The 20,028-nt window shown below is 37.9% G+C and overlaps 1 protein-coding gene across 5 annotated transcripts in view; it reads left to right on the plus strand.

Moving 5' to 3' along the window:
- The first annotated feature begins 38 nt into the window (after positions 1-38).
- Positions 39-20,028, plus strand: part of LOC140196348 (transient receptor potential cation channel subfamily V member 6-like) — a 38,826-nt gene continuing 18,836 nt past the window's right edge. For 2 of the 5 annotated variants that reach the window (XM_072255389.1, XM_072255392.1), the window contains exons 1-11: positions 39-197; positions 1,658-1,791; positions 2,360-2,447; positions 3,284-3,322; positions 3,956-4,050; positions 10,436-10,558; positions 11,264-11,404; positions 12,256-12,354; positions 15,972-16,144; positions 16,566-16,712; positions 18,453-18,659. In XM_072255389.1, the coding sequence (XP_072111490.1) occupies positions 2,416-2,447; positions 3,284-3,322; positions 3,956-4,050; positions 10,436-10,558; positions 11,264-11,404; positions 12,256-12,354; positions 15,972-16,144; positions 16,566-16,712; positions 18,453-18,659 (1,056 nt within the window). In that variant the 5' untranslated portion in view covers positions 39-197; positions 1,658-1,791; positions 2,360-2,415. The remainder of the gene's footprint in view (positions 198-1,657; positions 1,792-2,359; positions 2,448-3,283; positions 3,323-3,955; positions 4,051-10,435; positions 10,559-11,263; positions 11,405-12,255; positions 12,355-15,971; positions 16,145-16,565; positions 16,713-18,452; positions 18,660-20,028) is intronic. The other 3 variants (XM_072255390.1, XM_072255393.1, XM_072255391.1) reach the window with 3 other exon arrangements.

Here is a 20,028-nt window from a genome sequence, read left to right on the forward strand (position 1 = left end):
GCATGTGACATTTTTACAGGACTTGATAGGGTATATGCAGAATTAATGTTACAGTACCACTTTTCGCATCATTATGAAAGTGAGGATTTGGCTATTTAATACTGAGATATGAAGAAGTTTCTTCACTTGAAGGCAATTAATGTATGGAAATCGCTGTTCAAGCAAGTTGTGGAAACTCGGTGCTGAGTATATTCAAGGTGAAGATTTTTAGATATGAAGAAATTTATAGGATTTGAGGTTAGTTCAGAGAAGCATCGCAGAGGTAAAAGATCAGCCATGATTTCATTAAATGCCATATACAGTAGACACAAGGGTGGAATGGTCTACACCATTTCTGTTTTTAATGTCCCTATGTAATTTAACTGTGGGTGCTAAGATTGTCCGGTGAAGTCTATTTTTCACCTGGTAAGTTGGGAGACAGTCCTTTACTACTGGAAACAGATGCGAAGATCAGCTCTCCTATTGAGTTGAAAAGGTAAATAGTCAATTTCTATTGACAGCGCAAAACCACCATCTTAGGTGCAGGAGTAGCTCATCCACTTCTTTCAGATTGCTTTGATATTTGATGAGATCATGGGGGATCTAATTGTAACTTCAACTCTCACCAGTCCCTGATGTCCCTTGCATATAATGACATTATTCAATGACTCAGCAACTATTATCCTTTATGAAAGGGAGTTTCACATTACTTGTGTGAAAACAAACTAAAATACCTGTTTTAGATGGATGATTCCTTATTTTCAGACTAGGTTCTCCCAAAGGAAATGTCCTATCCATTACTACTCCATGAAGAGATCTTACAGAATTCAATGCAGTCTCCTCTCACTCTTTGAAACTCCATTGCTAGTCTAATTCTGAGATTTATTTCACTGGCACAATGGATTGCAAGATTTTCCTGTTGCATTTCCTTGATCTAGTTAATCCTGCAGACGGAAAGCATGATTTACAATGCTTAACTGAGGATAAATTGAATATAGATGCAGTCTACTTCAATTTTTCACCCTATTTATACATTTGAAGAGCGAGTTCTATTTCTTTTGTTGTGGATGCTACCACGAGAATGAATGGATATATATACATGTAAATTGTTGGGGGTATTAGAGTTTGACCTCAGTCATCAATTACAACAGAATGAAAAAGCCACAACAAACCCAGCTGTATCTGATATTGGAAACTATCTGTTCAAATTCAGTCCACTATGGTAAAATGTTTTCTCTTTGACTTCAGTTTGTGTTAACTTTACAGCATATGATGATGATATGCACATTTTTTGTTTTAGCAGTTAGATACACAGAATTCTTTAAAAAACTGCAACTCTTGTTGCTCATCTGAGACACAAAGCACAGATTTCAGCTGCATCCTAACCTATTGCTAAATATAGTTGCAAAGATTAAAAATATGACCAAACGTTTAGTCAATTTTGTACTAGCTAAGCATTAACTAGCTGTAAGTTATCAGTTAAGCACCACTGTTTTTAATTGGATAATGCAAAAATAGGTGATCACCAAGCATAAAGATTAAACTAGAGCAGGTAAACTGTTCTGTTTTGATCTGCTGATTAATATTTTATGGATTCAATTTAAATGTCAGGGATTTCTCATGGTAGAACAATTTCCTGTTAATTACTGAAACAATCTGCACATTTCCCATAACACAGAAACCATGGTAAAGAAATGGCCGGTATGTTGCCAAAACAATTTGTTGCATATAATCTGCCATCCAGAACAGGCATGACTCGCTGCTGCCCAGTGCTGTAGGAGCTTTTACAGAAATAATAAATGGGAGAGCAAGGTAAGAGTTTTTTATTCTTATGTACCAATTAAACAAATAGTAACTAATGGCCAAAATATTTTTCTGTTCTTTATGATATATTTTGTATTGGACGGTATTTGTTTAAAAGAAGGGATGAAAAATAGAGCCCAAATATTGTTCGAAGAAAACGATGAAAGTAAGAGCATGAAATTTGTTTTTTTTTCCTTACAATTATTTTTGACTATCAGAGAAAATGCAAGATTCATTTTTCTCGATATTAGTGCAAAGTAGTGAATTCTTTTGTGGCAGTAACCTAACAACTGGGCTGGTTTCGTTTAGTGGAATGATTAAAGAGATGAAGCACTGTTGTGCATAGCCTAATGGATTAAAGTGCAGAGAATAGATTTCAAAATACAGAAGTATCTAGTAAAGTTTCTATGTTTATGTGGTAGAGATAATCTATTACAAAGTTAAAGCATTAAAAATGAACTTACTGCTAATGTTACCGTAATGCTAGATCAAATGTTGGCATCAAATGCAGTACGAGTACCATCAAATCTTTAACAATTTTTTTAGCCTTCAAACATATTTATATCTGTATTTTCAGTTTTTTAAAGGATTTCATTGGAATTCCAATCGCTTAAACCATTTGACTCAGTCCACATGCATTGCATAATGGATATGAATGAAACCAGGTAACTTAGTAAATTACAATTAAATTAATTATTGAGACCATTCATTACATAATATTTTTAAAGGATTTTTTTCAGCCTGCAAAATCAGCACTGGTTAGTCCAAGGGAGGGAAGAAGTGAGGAGTTGAGTAGTAATAACTGACAATGTGGGATCTGAAAATGTTTTAAAGTGATTTAGATCCAGGTGTTTTACTTCTTTTGGATAAGATCCATAGCTTAAAATTTCTCTTTTTGCCAGAACTCACCCAAGTATCCAATATTTACTCAATGGTGTAATTTTCAAGCTTGTTTCCTAGCAAATAATATGTATTGCCAGGAATGTAGATCCTCATAACCCAGAAATTTCCAGCAATTTATTATGATGAGAGAATTGTGAACAATTTACTTCTTAATGCATAAATCAAACAGAGAATCAGAATACACTCACAGCAACACTACTAAATTGCCACTTTTATGGGCACTAACATTCTCTGTTAGATAGTTAGTACTTCTGAGTAGCTGTAATATGTCCAGATTTTAATTCATGTATTGAATGGAAGCAGACATTTGAACAGCTTCTTTGCACAATGTGAGTAAATGGGAAAAGTGTAGATCAAGATTGAAGCATATATTAAACAGTGTAAAGCAAGTCTGGGTAACTAACACATTAATCTGAACCTTGATTTTAACTGCTCCAGCAATGGTAGTGTGGTTTCAAGTCTGATGCTCTTTTGCAGCTCAGTTGATTTAATTGGAGCAGAAACTAGGGTGAGGAGTAAAATAATGACTGATCCAAAAAGTAATGTTCTTGTTAAGCTGGTTTAAAATTGGGAATTTGTTTATGCAACTCATTTTCAGAAGATGTACACCCTCAAGAAGGTGCCAAGGAAGGATACAGTAAGATTCATTATCCATTACCTCTCACTGCTTTTAATGATCTGAACTATTTAATATGCTAAGGAACATAGCAGCCTTTGACCTTTCCAGATCATTTTTTGATTCTGGACTTAACAGACATTGAAGAGCAGAAACACAAATGGTGGGAGTTATATAAATGTGCTGCAGCCCCACTATTGTCTTACAAAGGGAGATGTATAAACTCTGTGTAAATTTGCATTCTTCATTTTGATTGGCCTTTAATAAGAAAAAATAAATTGCACGTGGTCAGTATTCATGAGCACTACAGCCCTTCATAATATGAGGGAATGTGGACAACAGTTGGTGTTTGCCTACCAACAAAATCATTAATTTTTGATATTCAGTGCAATTCAAATCCAATAGCATAAAAATCATAAACCCTACTTAAAATCTCTGTGGAATTTTGATCAGGAGATAGATTGAGTTTTAGACATGATCACAACTTGATGGTCCAACTCTAAAGCAATAAGTTCAATGCAGCTTGGGAAGGGGAATGGCGTGGATGTTCTTGCATTATTATTGCCACCAAACCACAAAAGTTTAAAGAGTTTAAAAGTGTTAAAATAGTTTTAACTTTTGAATACAGTAAATGAAGCACTGTGATTTTTACAGACCTGGGAGTGAGTTTTTCAAGGCAGCTCATTCAAATGACACCAGCAGCATGAAAACCTTATTGATGAGTGAAGATTTTGACCCTTACGTTCGAGGTATTTATGCTGTAAAGATTAGTAGTTGCATTTCACTTTGCTTTTAACATTAATTTTATATATTTTTCTCTGACCATTTACTAATCAAGATATCTATCACTAGCATTCCAGTAGTGCCTCAGAACTCACATATAAATATGCACGAATATGCAGGTTACATGGCCTTGAATAACTGTTTATTTCTGCACCCCAAAATTCCTCAGTTCTGATACTTTAGCTTTGTTTCAATTGAGATTAGTTTCATCGGATAAAGAAGTAAAAGAAAAGTCAATTATATCACATTAGCTCATAAGCTTAGCAGTTCAGTCTCCTCTTTCTTCCTTACATTTACTTGCTTCAAGTGCAGACTCTTTCAGATATTTAATAGGCCTGGGGGGCTGTAATCAACTTTGCTTCCTAATTCTACCTTTAGTACCCTGAAGAAGAGAAAGTTGAAAACATTGTCCCAATTATACATCTTTAATATGTGAAGGTGACAGTCTCCAAGGTTGCAATATTTTAAGGAGAAATGATGAAAGTCCATTGACAGTAAAATTTACTTTAATATGAACTCTCCAAGCTCCAAAAAATTAATTCAGACAATCTTCCCCTGGTGTTTATATTCACATTGCTTTCATAGAGAGTGAAAAAGGTCACCAAAATATATATTTACCAGTATTTTACAGTTCAAGAAGGAAGCATCTCTCCACCTTTTTAAGGGTATGAAGAGAGAAGTAATGAATACTAACCCTGCTAGTGATGTCCACATTTTGAGAATAAGTTTTTGAAAGCAATTGTAATAATTTGGCAGAACTGCGCAAGCACAAGGACGTCAGTGAGTGAGACCGGCGGGAAGAGTTTAAAGGAGACAGTTTTTTCTTCAGTGGTCTGATTGAGGCACAACTGCGCAAGCGTGTGGACGTTGGCGAGTTAGACCGGCAGGAAGGATTTAAAAGGAAGGGAGTTTTATAGAGCAGGTAACAGAGTAGTGGGAGACAGAGTAGGAGGGCTTTGGCTCACGGGGCTTCAGCGATAATGGATCGAAATGAGGTAAGTTACTTGTGAAGAGTAGAAACAGGAAGTATGTCTGTGAGGCCGGTGTCCTGTACTGGGTGTCAGATGTGGGATGTCCAGGAGACTCCCAGCCTCCCGGATGGCCACATCTGCACCAGGTGTGTCAAGCTGCAGGTCCTTAGGGAGCAGGTTAGGGAACTGGAGATGCAGTTCGATGACCTTCGTCTGGTCAGGGAAAGTGAGGAGTTGATAGAGAGGAACTATAGGCCTTGGGAGACAGATAGGTGGGTAACAGGAGGGGGAAGGGCAAGAATCAGATACGAGAGAGTACCCCTGTGGCTGTACCCCTTGACAATAAGTACTGCTGCTTGAGTACTGTTGGAGGTGAACAATCTACCTGGGGGAAGCAACAGTGGCCGCGCCTCTGGCTCAGATGGGTAGGGAAAGGAAGAGGATGGCAGCAGTGATAGGAGACTCTATAGTTAGGGGGTCAGACAGGTGAATCTGTGGGCGCAGGAAAGAAACACGGATGGTAGTTTGTTTCCCAGGTGCCAGGGTCCAGGATGTTTCTGATCACATCCACGACATTCTGAAGTGGGAAGGTGAACAGACAAAGGTCATGGTACATACTGGTACCAACAACATAGGTAGGAAAAGGGAGGAGGTCCTGAAACCAGACTACAGGGAGTTAGGAAGGAAATTGTGAAGCAGGATCTCAAAGGTAGTAATCTTGGGATTACTGCCTGTGTCACGCAACAGTGAGTATAAGAATAGAGTGAGGTGGAGGATAAAATACGTGGCTGAGGGGTTGGGGCAGGGGGCAGGAATTCAGATTTCTGGATCATTGGGACCTCTTTTGGGGCAGGTGTGACCTGTACAAAAAGGACGGGTTGCACTTGAATCACCAATATCCTGACAAGGAGGTTTGCTAAGGCTGTTGGGGAGAGTTTAAGCTAGAATTGCTGGGGGGTGGGAACCGAACTGAAGAGACAGAGGAAGGGGTGGTTGGCTCACAAATAGAGAAAGCTTGGAGACAGTGCGAGAGGGAGGATAAGCAGGTGATAGAGAAGGGACGCACTCAGACCAATGGTTTGAGATGTGTCTATTTTAATGCAAGGAGTATTATGAACAAAGTGGATGAGCTTAGAGCGTGGATCAATACTTGGAGCTATGATGTTGTGGCCATTACAGAGACTTGAATAGCTCAAGGGTAGGAATAGTTACTTAGAGTGTCAGGCTTTAGATGTTTCAGAAAGGACAGGGAGGGAGGCAGAAGCGGTGAGGGTGTGGCACTGCTGATCAGAGATAGTATGATGGCTGCAGAAAAGGAGGAAGTCATGGAAGGATTGTCTACTGAGTCTCTGTGGGTAGAAGTTAGAAACAGGAAGGGGTCAATAACTCTACTGGGTGTTTTTATAGACCACCCAATAGTAACAGGGACATCGAGGAACAGATAGGGAGACAGATTCTGGAAAGGTGTAATAGTAACAGGGTTGTCGTGGTGGGAGATTTTAAGTTCTCAAATATTGATTGGCACTTCCTGAGAGCAAGGGGTTTAGATGAGGTGGAGTTTGTTAGGTGTGTTCAGGAAGGTTTCCTGACACAGTATGTAGATAAGCCTACAAGAGGAGAGGCTGTACTTGATCTGGTATTGGGAAATGAAACTGGTCAGGTGTCAGATCTCTCAGTGGGAGACATTTTGGAGATAGTGATTACGATTCTATCTCCTTTACCATAGCATTGGAGGGGAAATATGAAGCTACCAGGCAGGAACTTGGAAGCATAAATTGGAAACAGATGTTCTCAGGGAAATGTATAGCAGAAATGTGGCAAAGGTTCAGGGGATACTTGCGTGGCATTCTGCATTGGTACGTTCCAATGAGACAGGGAAAGGATGGTAGGGTACAGGAACCGTGGTGTACAAAGGATGTTGAAAATCTAGTCAAGAAGAAAAGAAAAGCTTACAAAAGGTTCGAAAAACTAGGTAATGTTAGAGATCTAGAAGATTATAAGGCTAGCAGGATGGAGCTTAAGAATGAAATTAGGAGAGCCAGAAGGGGCCATGAGAAGGCCCTGGTGGGCAGGATTAAGGAAAACCCCAAGGCATTCTACAAGTATGTGAAGAGCAAGAGGATAAGACGTGAGAGAATAGGGCTAATCAAGTGTGACAGTGGAAAAGTGTGTATGGAACTGCAGGAGATAGCAGAGGTACTTAATGAGTACTTTGCTTCAGTATTCACTACAGAAAAAGACCTTGGTGATTGTAGGGATGACTTACAGCAGACTGAAAAGCTTGAGCGTATAGACGTTAAAAAAGAGGATGTGCAGGAGCTTTTGGAAAGCATCAAGTTGGTTAGGTCACCGGGACCAGACGAGATGTACCCCAGGCCACTGTGGGAGGCAAGGGAGGAGATTGCTGAGCCTCTGGCAATGATCTTTGCATTATCAATAGGTTCCGGAGGATTAGCAGGTTGCAGATGTTGTTCCCTTATACAGGAAAGGGAGTAGAGATAGCCCAGGAAATTGTAGAGTAGCGAGTCTTACCTCAGTGGTTGGTAAGTTGATGGAGAAGATCCTGAGGGGCAGGATTTGTGAACATTTGGAGGTGCATGATATGATTAGGAATAGCCAGCATGGCTTTGTCAAAGGTGGGTCATGCCTTACAAGTCTGATTGAATTTTTTTAGGATGTGACTAAACACATTGATAGTGGTAGAGTAGCAGATGTAGTGTATATGGATTTCAGCAAGGCATTTGATAAGGTACCCCATGCACGGCTTATTGAGAAAGTAAGGAGGCATGGGATCCAAGGGAACATTGCTTTGTGGATCCAGAATTAGCTTGCCCACTGAAGGCAAAGAATGGTTGTAGACAGGTCATGTTCTGCATGGAGGTTGGTGACCAGTGCTGTGCCTCAGGGATCTGCTCTGGGACCCTTACTCTTCATGATTTTTATAAATGACCTGGATGAGGAAGTGGAGGGATGGATTAGTAAATTTGCTGATGACGCAAAGGTTGGGGGTGTTGTGGATAGTGTGGAGGGCTGTCAGAGGGTACAGCGGGACATTGATAGGATGCAAAACTGGGCTGAGAAGAGGCAGATGGAGTTCAACCCAGATAAGTGTGAGGTGGTTCATTTTGGTAGGTCAAATATGATGACAGAATATAATATTAATTGTAAGACTCTTTGTAGTGTGGAGGATCAGAGGGATCTCGGGTCTGAGTCCATAGTTTGCATTTCTGGTTAAGAAGGCATATAGCGCATTGGCCTTCATCAACTGTGGGATTGAACTTAAGAGCCCAGAGGTAATGTTACAGCTATATAGGATCTTGGTCAGAACTCACTTGCAATATGGTGCTCAGTTCTGGTCACCTCACTACAGGAAGGATGTAAACCCATAGAAAGAGTGCAGAGGAGATTTACAAGAATGTTGTCTGGATTGGGAACCATACCTTATGAGAATAGGTTGAGTGAATTCAGCCTTTTCTCCTTAGAGCGACGGAGGATGAGATGTGATCTGATAGAGGTGTATAAGATGATGAGAGGCATTGATTGTATGAATAGTCAGAGGCTTTTTCCTAGGGCTGAAATGGCTAGAACGAGAGGGCACAGTTTGAAGGTGCTTGGAAGTAGGTACAGAGATGTCGGGGCTAAGTTTTTTATGCAGAGAGTGGTGAGTGTGTGGAATGGGCTGCCGGTGACAGTGGTGGAGGCGGATACGATAGGGTCTTTTAAGAGACTCCTGGACAGGTACATGGAGCTTAGAAAAATAGAGGGCCATGGGTAACCCTAGGTAATTTCTAAAGTAAGTACATGTTCAGCACAGCCTTGTAGGCTGAAGGGCTGTAGGTTTTCTATGTTTCTATGCTTCTATGATTTAATTACTGGTTTCCACAAATTCAAGTGTGCTTAACATATGTCCTTTCAGACTTAATAAAGCTTTAATATTGGAAAGTATGTTGTAGTTGATGTCAAGGGAACAAAGAATCTGAAATTTTCATCAGGGAGGGAGATTTGGCAGCATATCATTTTGGCAGACAATTATCAAAGCACAGTCAGCTTTCCCACATCATTGACAGAAATGGCTGAACCTTTAAAGTTAAGTACATTTTTGCCACTCAAAGTTGCTGGTGAACGCAGCAGGCCAGGCAGCATCTCTAGGAGGAGGTACAGTCGACATTTCAGGCCGAGACTCTGCCTGGCCCAGTCCTGACGAAGGGTCTCGGCCCAAAACGTCAACTGTACCTCTTCCTACAGATGCTGCCTGGCCTGCTGTGTTCACCAGCAACTTTGATGTGTGTTGCTTGAATTTCCAGCATCTGCAGAATTCCTCGTGTTTACATTTTTGCCACGTTTGATATAGACTGGACTTAACAAATGAATGAAATAGATTAGTTCGCAAAAAAGGGAAACTGTCAGAATCAGAATCAGAATCAGGTTTATTATCACCGGCATGTGACGTGAAATTTGTTAACTTAGCAGCAACAGTTCAATGCAATACATAATCTAGCGGAGAGAGAAAAAAATAAATAAAATACAATATAATAATAAATAAACAAGTAAATCAGTTATGTATATTGAACAGATTTAATAAAATGTGCAAAAACAGAAGTACTGTATATTAAAAAAAGTGAGGTAGTGTCCAAAGCTTTAATGTCCATTTAGGAATCAGATGGCAGAGGGGAAGAAGCTATTCCTGAATCGCTGAGTGTGTGCCTTCAGGCTTCTGTATCTCCTACCTGATGGTAACAGTGAGAAAAGGGCATGCCCTAGGTGCTGGAGGTCCTTAATAATGGACACTGCCTTTCTGAGACACCGCTCCCTAAAGATGTCCTGGGTACTTTGTAGACTAGTGCCCAAGATGGAGCTGACTAGATTTACAACGTTCTGCAGCTTCTTTTGGTCCTGTGCAGTAGCCCCTCCCCATACCAGACAGTGATGCAGCCTGTCAGAATGCTCTCCATGGTACAACTATGGAAGTTTCTGAGTGTATTTGTTGATATGCCAAATCTCTTCAAACTCCTAATAAAGTATAGCCACTGTCTTGCCTTCTTTATGACTACATCGATATGTTGGGACCAGGTTAGATCCTCAGAGATCTGGACAACCAGGAATTTGAAGCTGCTCGCTCCACTTTTGATCCCTCTATGAGGATAGGTATGTGCTCCTTTGTCTTACCCTTTCTGACGTCCACAATGATCTCTTTCGTCTTACTGACTTTGAGCGCCAGGTTATTGCTGTGGCACCATTCCACTGGTTGGCAAATCTCACTCCTGTATGCCCTCTTGTCACCACCTGAGTTTCTAAAGGTGTCTCTAAGCATCTATGGCTTTAATTGATTTGATGTTCTATCTATTTGCCTTGAAACTATGTTCAAAACTATTCTTCAAAGGGGACTTAGAAGAAACAATCCTACATTCAGCACTGTTCAGTGGCAGTAACGGAATAGTAAAATTCATTCTGGATCGGATACCATCACTGATTAATGAACCAATGACATCTGAAATGTACAAAGGTAATTGTCCACTCTTTATTAAGGTTATAATATACAGTTCGTTAAGGAAGGACTAACTAATTTTGTAAGTGTATATTTACATTATTACTATAAATAGGAAATACTTCAGCCAAGGTAACATCAGATATAAAAGAAACCATATTTTGCAATCGTCTGCCAGTGAACATGATTTCAGGATGGCATGTTTACACATGAGTCTATGACCAATGCCAGACTTGATAATATTTCTTTCTGGAATTTATCCTTGTCTCCTCAAGAATCCCGCCTGAATGTGAAGATTTAAATGGCTGAACAATAATTGTAAAATGACATTATCAATCGGTTAAAGGTTAATAACAAAGTGGAACTACCAGGAAATTGTCGTCTGGTAGTGAGAATCCAGAGTATTAAATTCTCAGCTCTAAATATACTATTTGAACACCAGCTTTGGTGATGCCCTCTCAGACTGAGATACGATAGCTTCCAATGTATCATCCCAAAGCTAGCAATGCTAGCTCTTGACCAGCCCACTGAATAGGATTGAGCCACCTTTCCAAATCATAAGAACTGGTTTGAAATCCTACATAAAATGGAGTAGAAGATATTGTTGTTAAACTTAAAAATCAAATGTGTTTTTTACACTGTTCGAAGTTTAATTCATGCAGTGACCTTTCATATCTGCTTATATGCATTAAGAGCTTCTCATATCATTTTGTCAACATCCAGGGGAAACACCTATGCATGTTGCTGTTTTGAAACAAGATTTGGACATGGTTAAGGAATTGCTGAATCGAGGTGCTGATTTGTTCAATTCACGTGCAACTGGTTCCTGCTTTGTCCCGGGAGACGATTGTCAATGCTACTATGGTGAGGTTTAGATTTTATACTGAGAATTCAAATGACATGGATTATTGAGGTATTATTCTGGAACACTGTAAAATGAAGGGTCTTTGCACCTGTGACAAAATGGGTGTTTCAATATATCCTCATTAAGTTATTGTTACTAAATCTGTTCTGAACCTTGCATGGGTCATTGGTGCATTCTAGCACCAAAAGATTCTCTAGCAGATGTATCTTCCCCTTCCTTTCCTTCTTAGAATTCCAGGGTGGTTAACACCATGACTTCCTCTATTTACTCTTACATCTTCACTTTTCCCTGTGAATCTGTCAGAGAATGATCTCAGTTGCTTTTTCATAAAGTCACTATGTAGCTTATTAATTAGATTGATAATTGAGAATGATCAAGTTTTGAATTCATTGTTTTGGCTTTGAACCATGTGTAGAATTATATTTAGATGAATGGAAAGTGGTTAAAAGTTCCTAAGTGTTTTAAAGTGCTCTAAAAATCTCCTCCAATTTTGAGAGTTTTATTTTTGGTACATTAAAATAGAATTCAGAGCATGGCTGATTAACAGATGCTTGACAAGTGTGAATTGTCAAGCATAGTGATATGAGATAGCAGAGTTGTATGTTATTAACTCAATACTTTTCTGTGATATTCATAACTGTTTATCCAATTGCCATATGCGACTTATCTGTATTAAATGTCTCGCTCATAGTACAGAGATGTTGATTGAAATTGTATATCTTGAGTAAAGTATAGCAATTTTGTATCTGATATGTCAACTAGATTAAGGTGGCTCAGCACCAGAATTGATTTTGCTGCCTATTTTTAAAATTGACAGTAAGAGTTGACACCATATTTTTGCTACTGACAGGTGAATTTGTGTTGTCATTTGCTGCATGCATTGGTAACGAGGAGATTGTTAGAACTCTTATTCAGCACAATGCTCCATTGGATGCACAGGATTCCTTAGGTAAATACTCCATTGTTCATCTACCACAAAGTAATTCTTCTCAAATTCATGTGCAATTATCATTGACAGAATCTTTCCTCTCGAAGTATCTGGATCCAGATGTGAATTATGACTGAAGTTAAGAAAAGACTTAAGCTGTTTAACTTGCTTTAAAAGAGTTGCAGCAAAATTTAGTTAACCTGGTGTGTCCATAACTTTGATGCCAGACTGGCAGATTTTCACAACGATTGGATGTTAATGCATCATTTTCTTCAAATACTACACAGTAGAATAATATATTTTCCAGTGAGTTTAAAGAGAGTGTGGAAAACAGAACCAGATAAAATTCAAGGGAAAATCAAAACCAGATGAGTTTAAAGAAAGCATAGGAACTGGGGCCTCAGTGAATGAAAGGGGAGTGTGGCAAACATCACCTGGAGATCCAAATGTTGAATCATTGGGATTTCCAAATAGATAGTGGATTATCAAATTTTTACAATTTTTTGCTTTTTGCTAAAAAGATCAACTCTGGTAGCTTTATCACTTCTGTGTAATAGAATTAAAATGGTCAATTTTATTTTTAAAAATTCATTCATTTTTGTATTCATTGAACACTCGTTTGAATGTCCAGATAGAAATGCTTTAAAACAGTGCAGATTTCCTTACTTGCCTGAAAATTTTGAATGTGCAAATCCAGAAATGGGATTGACATCTACCACAGCAGTCACATTATACCTGAAATGAGCTGGATTATAGGTGCAGTGGCACATGTGCTGGTATATTCAATATTCACTGAAGAAAGTAAAGCAATTACATAAAAGTGGAATTTACAACACTGCTGGGTTTAGAAACTACTGAATGCTGAAAGCATGTGATTTATTTCCATGTGGAATCTCGGATTTACTCTTACAAGTTGTCCTGTATGATTATTAGACTCTGATTTAGTTTCAGTGAGATTAGCCAAAATCTGTCAGGAAACTTTGTTGATGGTTGGAGATGGAGCATTTTATTGCATCCAGTTTCTGTCACTTTTTAGAGCAATATTATTTTGCGCCCAGTTCAACAGCACAATCTTTCAGAAGAGGTTAGAATTTATAGTGAGTGTATGCATTTTATAACCTTATTGAATAATCCTTAATTTTGGCCATCTTTGTTATCCAATACAAAACATAATGGATGCTGGGCATCTTAGTTCTAACATTTGCTCACATATCCTTTGGTAGAAAATTGTCTGCTTATAATGTACAAGAAAAGCCTTCTGAAGGAGGAAGCATTGGCATACATACCTGTACATCTACAGTGTTTCAGCACTTTAGCTAAATATAGTTGTACCATGGAGAGCATTCTGACAGGCTGCATCACTGTCTGGTATGGAGGGGCTACTGCACAGGACCGAAAGAAGCTGCAGAGGGTTGTAAATTTAGTCAGCTTCATCTTGGGTACTAGCCTACAAAGTACCCAGGAAATCTTCGAGGAGTGGTGTCTCAGAAAGGCAGTGTCCATTATTATGGACCTTCAGCACCCAGAATCAGAATCCAGCTTCTCAGAATCAGGTTTATTATCACTGGCATGTGACATGAAATTTGTTAACTTAGCAGCAGCAGTTCAATGCAATACATAATCTAGCAGAGAAAAAAAATAATAATAAATAAACAAGTAAATCAATTACAGTATACATATATCAAATAGATTTTAAAAAACATGCAAAAACAGAAATACTGTATATATTAAAAAAGTGAGGTAGTGTCGAAAGATTCAATGTCCATTTAGGAATCGAATGGCAGAGGGGAAGAAACTGTTCCTGAATCGCTGAGTGTGTGCCTTCAGGCTTCTGTACCTCCTACCTGATGGCAACAGTGAGTAAAGGACATGCCCTGGGTGCTGGAGGTCTTTAATAATGGATGCTGCCTTTCTGAGACTCCACTCCTTGAAGATTTCCTGGGTACTTTGTAAGCTGGTACCCAAGATGGAGCTGACTAGATTTACAACCTTCTGCAGCTTCTTTCGGTTTCTTTTCTCACTGTTACCATCAGGTAGGAAGTACAGAAGCCTGAAGGCACACACTCAGCGATTCAGGAACAGCTTCTTCCCGTCTGCCATCTGATTCCTAAATGGACATTGAACCCTTGGGCACTACCTCACTTATTAAAAAATATATAATATTTCTGTTTTTTGCATGATTTTTAATCTATTCAAATGATTTTTAATCTATTCTATACTAAGATCAGTATACTTAATCTTAAAGTATACTGATTAAGATTTAATTATTATTGTTATTATTTTAATTTTTCTATATTATGTATTGCATTGTATGCTACTGCTAAGTTAACAATTTTCATATCACATGCTGGTGATAATAAACCTGAATGTAAATATGACATTTGCAGAAGTGAAACGGGTTTACTAAAAGAAGGAACAACTCTACACTGCACTCTTCTAAAGCAGAGGACTGTATTTCTTTTTTGGCATTTCCTTGGGATCTAGGATAATTTACTTCCAGTTCTGTGGGTTCAGAGATTGATGATGAAGCCAGTGTGGGAAGCACAGACTCTTTCCCCAGATGTGACAAAAGATGTTTGACAGGACAAGTGAGTCCCCCTCACTTGTCCCATCAAGCGGGTGGCTTGTGTATTGGTGTGTTCCTTCTGATGTTTACTGTGCATCCCAATGTTTGTACACAATACCATTCCAAATACTCCCAAGAAGGTGCTTTATTTTAGCTTCTAACCATGCATTGAGGATTCTGTAGTGAATGCAACTAAGATTTGTTTTACACTCTTCAAGAGAAAGTATTAAATGGATAAAAAGTGAATTGTGAATTACCACCCCGTCTATCCTAAAAGCCATTTCATCAATTTGCATATACAATGTGATCTCTATTTATCTGTATTCTCCCCGTCAGTTTGATAAAGGTAATGCAGTAGATTGACATCTGAATGCTTGAAGGTATTTATAGGATACCATAAATAAATGGTAGGCAAACTTGAAGCCCATGGACTAAAAAGTTTATTGGTAGCATGGATAAGAGTAATGTTATGGATAGAATGCAGAATAACATTAGAAACAGGACCAGACTGGGTGACAGCAGACAGTGGATGCCCCAGGAAACATGAATGGGATAACTTAAAATTTTAAATGTGTTGTTGATATAAGGCTTGGAAATGTGGTAAATGATGAGGAGAATGGATTTCAAAAGATGTAGGCAGGTATTGACAGGCATGTGACAAAATGTAATACAAATTAATACACTTTAGCATAAGGATAAACAATGTAGACCTAGTGACTGAGGTGAAATATTCTCTGTTTATTTACAGTATTTAATATTATTCATTTTCAAATTTTGGATTCTGCAGAATTTTCCTTCCTTGGACTTGTGATTCGGCTCTCTCTAGTTGAGAGTTTGATGATGATGTACACCATCATTTGATGGTGATATACACCATCTTTCGGGTACATAGGTTAGACAGAGATTGGTTCCATTTGTGAAGCTAGAAGGAGGGGCTTCAAGAACCAACTTTCACAGATTTGAAATTACTGTCAAATGATGCAAGCAAATGTAAGGAAAAAAAACAATAATCAATGTTTGTTGTTCAAGCATGTTGTTTCCGTTTGATTAGGTCTGAAATTCTTTTGAACAGGCAATACAGTACTTCATATATTGGTTCTACAAGAGGAGAAAAGCCAGACTTATTCAATGTATGATCTCATTACATCTCTTATGACTGAGAAACAACAGCCAAATCTTGAGGAGATAACAAACAAGGATGGTTACACTCCATTGAAGCTTGCAGTAGCTGAGGGGCATTTAGAGGTAAATATTTGCATTGATATACCATCATTGTTTGTGAATAAAATCATTCTCTTATATGTTTATGTTCAGAACTTTATGTTCTATGATATTCAGTATCTGCCAATTAAAAATTAGCCTGACTCTACTGTTAAAATGAAAGGTGGCCTTTTCAGTGTCTAACCTGCCTATTACTGCGCTATTTGGTGCCATCTCCCAATAACATTCAGAATAACTGCCTGCAATTTTATTGTTACTATTGTATTTACTTCTCACTTACAACTCTTTAACGGTGAATGTAATATGCATTCATATTCAGTCACTACTCGTAAGCACGATTAATAGTTTTGAACATTTCTAAGGCACATTTGTTAGAGGATGTTTAAATCAAATCTCTCTCTAATGATTATGTGTTTTAATGCATTAATTGAACTATATTCCGTAGATGTTCAACTATTTAGTTCAAAAACAGAAGAAGATGTACTGGACCATGGGAACAATTTCGTATTGTACTTATGACCTCACCAACATTGATACATGGGGAGATCAAAAATCAGTTCTGGACATTATTACAAACAGCAGGAGTAGTGAGGTAACTATTGGGCCATGTCATTGCTAAAATATCTAATTGCATAGAAAATTATCCCCTGGCAATGTGTAATATTCTCTTAACAAGCAGTTACAATCTTAATGTGTACTATATAGTCCTTAATGGTATTGATTCCCTATATCAGCAGTTTAACCAATTTAGCATTCCTCAGTTTTTTAAAATATTTTTGCTTCTAATCCAAAGAATAGAATTTTAAGCTGGTTTCACAAAACATAATGTAAAATTTTTCAGAAGTTTTTGGGTTGGTTCTCAGCATTGGAAACTTAATGTCCAGAAAGTTGGCTGAGGAGCATTTAACACAGTCAGGTGGTGATTATCAACCATTTAATTTGCAATAACTACTCTGAGAAAGTTAGTCTGGACACTTGTAATACCAGCTGTGAAATATGACTCATATTCTGCACATGTTAGCATTGCTTAATTGCTTTTATACACCAAGAATAATCACGTAAATGTTAAATATAGTACATAGAACAGAACAAGGAACAGACCCTTTGGCCCACAATGTCTTCTTCAACCATGATGCCATCCCACCTGCCTGCACAGGATCTATACCCTACCTTTCTCTCATATGTCTAAATGATTCTTAAGTGGCCCATCATGTCTGCTTCCACCGCTACCCCTGACAGCACATTTCAGGCACTTATCACTCTATGTTAAAAAAAATTGCCCTACACAACTACTGTAAACTATAACAATTCCTCTCCGTCTTCTAGTATTTGATATTTCTACCCTAGGAAAGTGACTTGGACTCTCTACCTTATGTATATGTCTCATAAGTTTTTAAACTTCTGTCAGATCCCCTTTCAGCCACTCATGTTCCAGAGAAAATGATCCATTTCAACCTCTCCTTTATAGCTAATGCTCTCTAATCCATGTAGGTTCCTGTGAAATTCCTCTGCACCCTCTCCAAATCCTCTACACTCTCTCCAAATCCTCCACATACTTTCTATAATGGGGCTACCAGATATGAACATAGTGCTTCAAATGCAGCTTAACCATAGTTTTATATAGTTGCAATATTATTTCTTGATTCTTACTTACAATGCCACAGCTGATTAAGGCAAGTATTTTCTTTTTCTTTACCACCTTAATGACTTGAGTTATTACTTTCAGGGAACTATGGACTTGGACCCCAAGATCTTTCTTTACATCAGTGCTGTTAAGGGCCTTGCCATTTGTTGAGCCCATTCCCCTTATGTTTGACTTCCAAAGTGCAACACCCCACACTCACCTGAATTAAACTCAATCTGCCACTTATCCATCTGTGTCTTTTGACAATTGTCTTAAGTACCCACAATTCCAGTAACGTCTGTATTGTCTGCAGTTCTAGTTTAATGAAGTACCAAGAATATCAAGAGTATTCATCATCTTAGTTCTTGTGCATTACCAGAATTTCTAGTTACTTGTTTGAACAACTCAACTGCTACAATGACTTGAGAATAGGGCATCAATTTTTTTCATTAGGAACAAATGACAATAAAATTAGTGGATCAAGCTTCCATTTTTCTACAAAACTGTGCTACCAGCCATGGAATATGCTTTTAATTTGTGTGCAAACCAGATTTAACCATCAGTAAGTAGCAGAGATGCAAGTTTTATCCTGAGTTGTTTTTATTACATGTAAATCTTTTCTTTGTGTGCCATTATAAGCACTTGAAACCTCTGAGATTTTGATATTTAAATTTCTTTAGAAATGATCAGGTATCTTTTGTTTTGTAGGTTCATAAATTCATTGATGCTAAACCAGTAAAAGAATTAGTACAGCAGAAATGGATTTCGTTTGCATACAAGTATTTCCTCATGTGGATGGTTTCTTATAGTCTTTATATCACAGTATTCACTATCTCAAGTCTATACCGACCATTGAAACCAGTTCCACCTGGCCAGTTTGGTGAATATGTTGTTAAAGTACAGAAGACTTTATCAGTAAGTATAATTTTTCCAAAATCAAATGTTAGTGGTAAAAGTATTTTAAAACTGTGTGAATTGGTGTGCAGTACAGGGGAAATATTGAATATCATATAACAAATTTTTGCAGGTGTTGTGTTATTGAAACATCTATTATTGACCTACACATGTAGTTGAAAATAAGAAGAAACCATCCTGTGTGAAATGGATAACTTTATGTCTGGTTAACTGTTAATACAATTTGCATGGAAGGACCAAGAGGATTACAGCTCAAATGATTTAAATCCAGGCATACTTGATTACACATAGAGTTGTAATAAAAAGAGCTAGATGAAAGAACAGAATGGGGACAGGGAGTGTTAATCATAAGAAATATTCACTTATTACAATGGTGATATGTGTACTTGCTTCTTAAAATGGTCTCAATCATGGTGCTAAAGCATTTCAAATTTAATAAATGATTGCTGCTCATACCTGAAAATAGATCAGCTCTAAAGTCAAACCAGTTGATTTTCTTCAATAAGGAAAAGGTGAAAATATGATTGTGAAAATATAAGTGTCTATGTGAGAGGTAATCTTACTAAGAATGATGTGATGAACAGGCTTATCAACTAATTTTATGTTCTATTGACTGGAGATATATCTAATATTATGATTATTTTAGTTGTCTCCATTTGTCCAATTAAATGACCTAATTGGGTTTCACAATCAAGTTAATCCAGGGTTTGAGTTCAACAACCAATGCATGCTACTGATACTAGACATTAGCAGCCCCAATTAACAGCCTGCAATTCACCTTGTCCACAATTTGAGCAGCAGTTCTTTTCAACTGGTTAAACTTCTTAAATCTTTTCCATTTTTTTTATATAATAAAACAGTGCAGGTACTGTATGGTTTAAGTAGTAAAGAGACTGAAACTTTTCTTACTGATAATATGAAAATGGGAATAATTGAGATTGCAGGAAACAATTTTAAGAGACTGAAAACATTAAACATACTAGGAGGATCTCTTGATTGGATGCATATAAAACAAAGAGAGGTAAAAAGCATCTTGCATGCAAACATGTCTATGTGAACAGGTCAAAACTGTAACTAAAATTGCCTAAATATTCTTGTCAATTCATTAATAATGTGTAGTTAGCAATTATTGGTATTTGGTATGGAGGGGTTAGCATTTTCGAAACATAGAAAACCTGCAGCACAATACAGGCCCTTCGGCCCACATAACTGTGCTGAACATGTCCTTACCTTAGAAATTACCTAGGGTTACCCATAGCCCTCTATTTTTCTGAGCTCCATGTACCTGTCCAGGAGTCTCTTAAAAGACCCTATCTATCCACCTCCACCACCGTCGCCAGCAACCCATTGCACACACTCACCGCTCTCT

This window comes from Mobula birostris, chromosome 4 (genome assembly GCF_030028105.1).
Source record: "Mobula birostris isolate sMobBir1 chromosome 4, sMobBir1.hap1, whole genome shotgun sequence".
Taxonomy (NCBI): Eukaryota; Metazoa; Chordata; class Chondrichthyes; order Myliobatiformes; family Myliobatidae; genus Mobula; species Mobula birostris.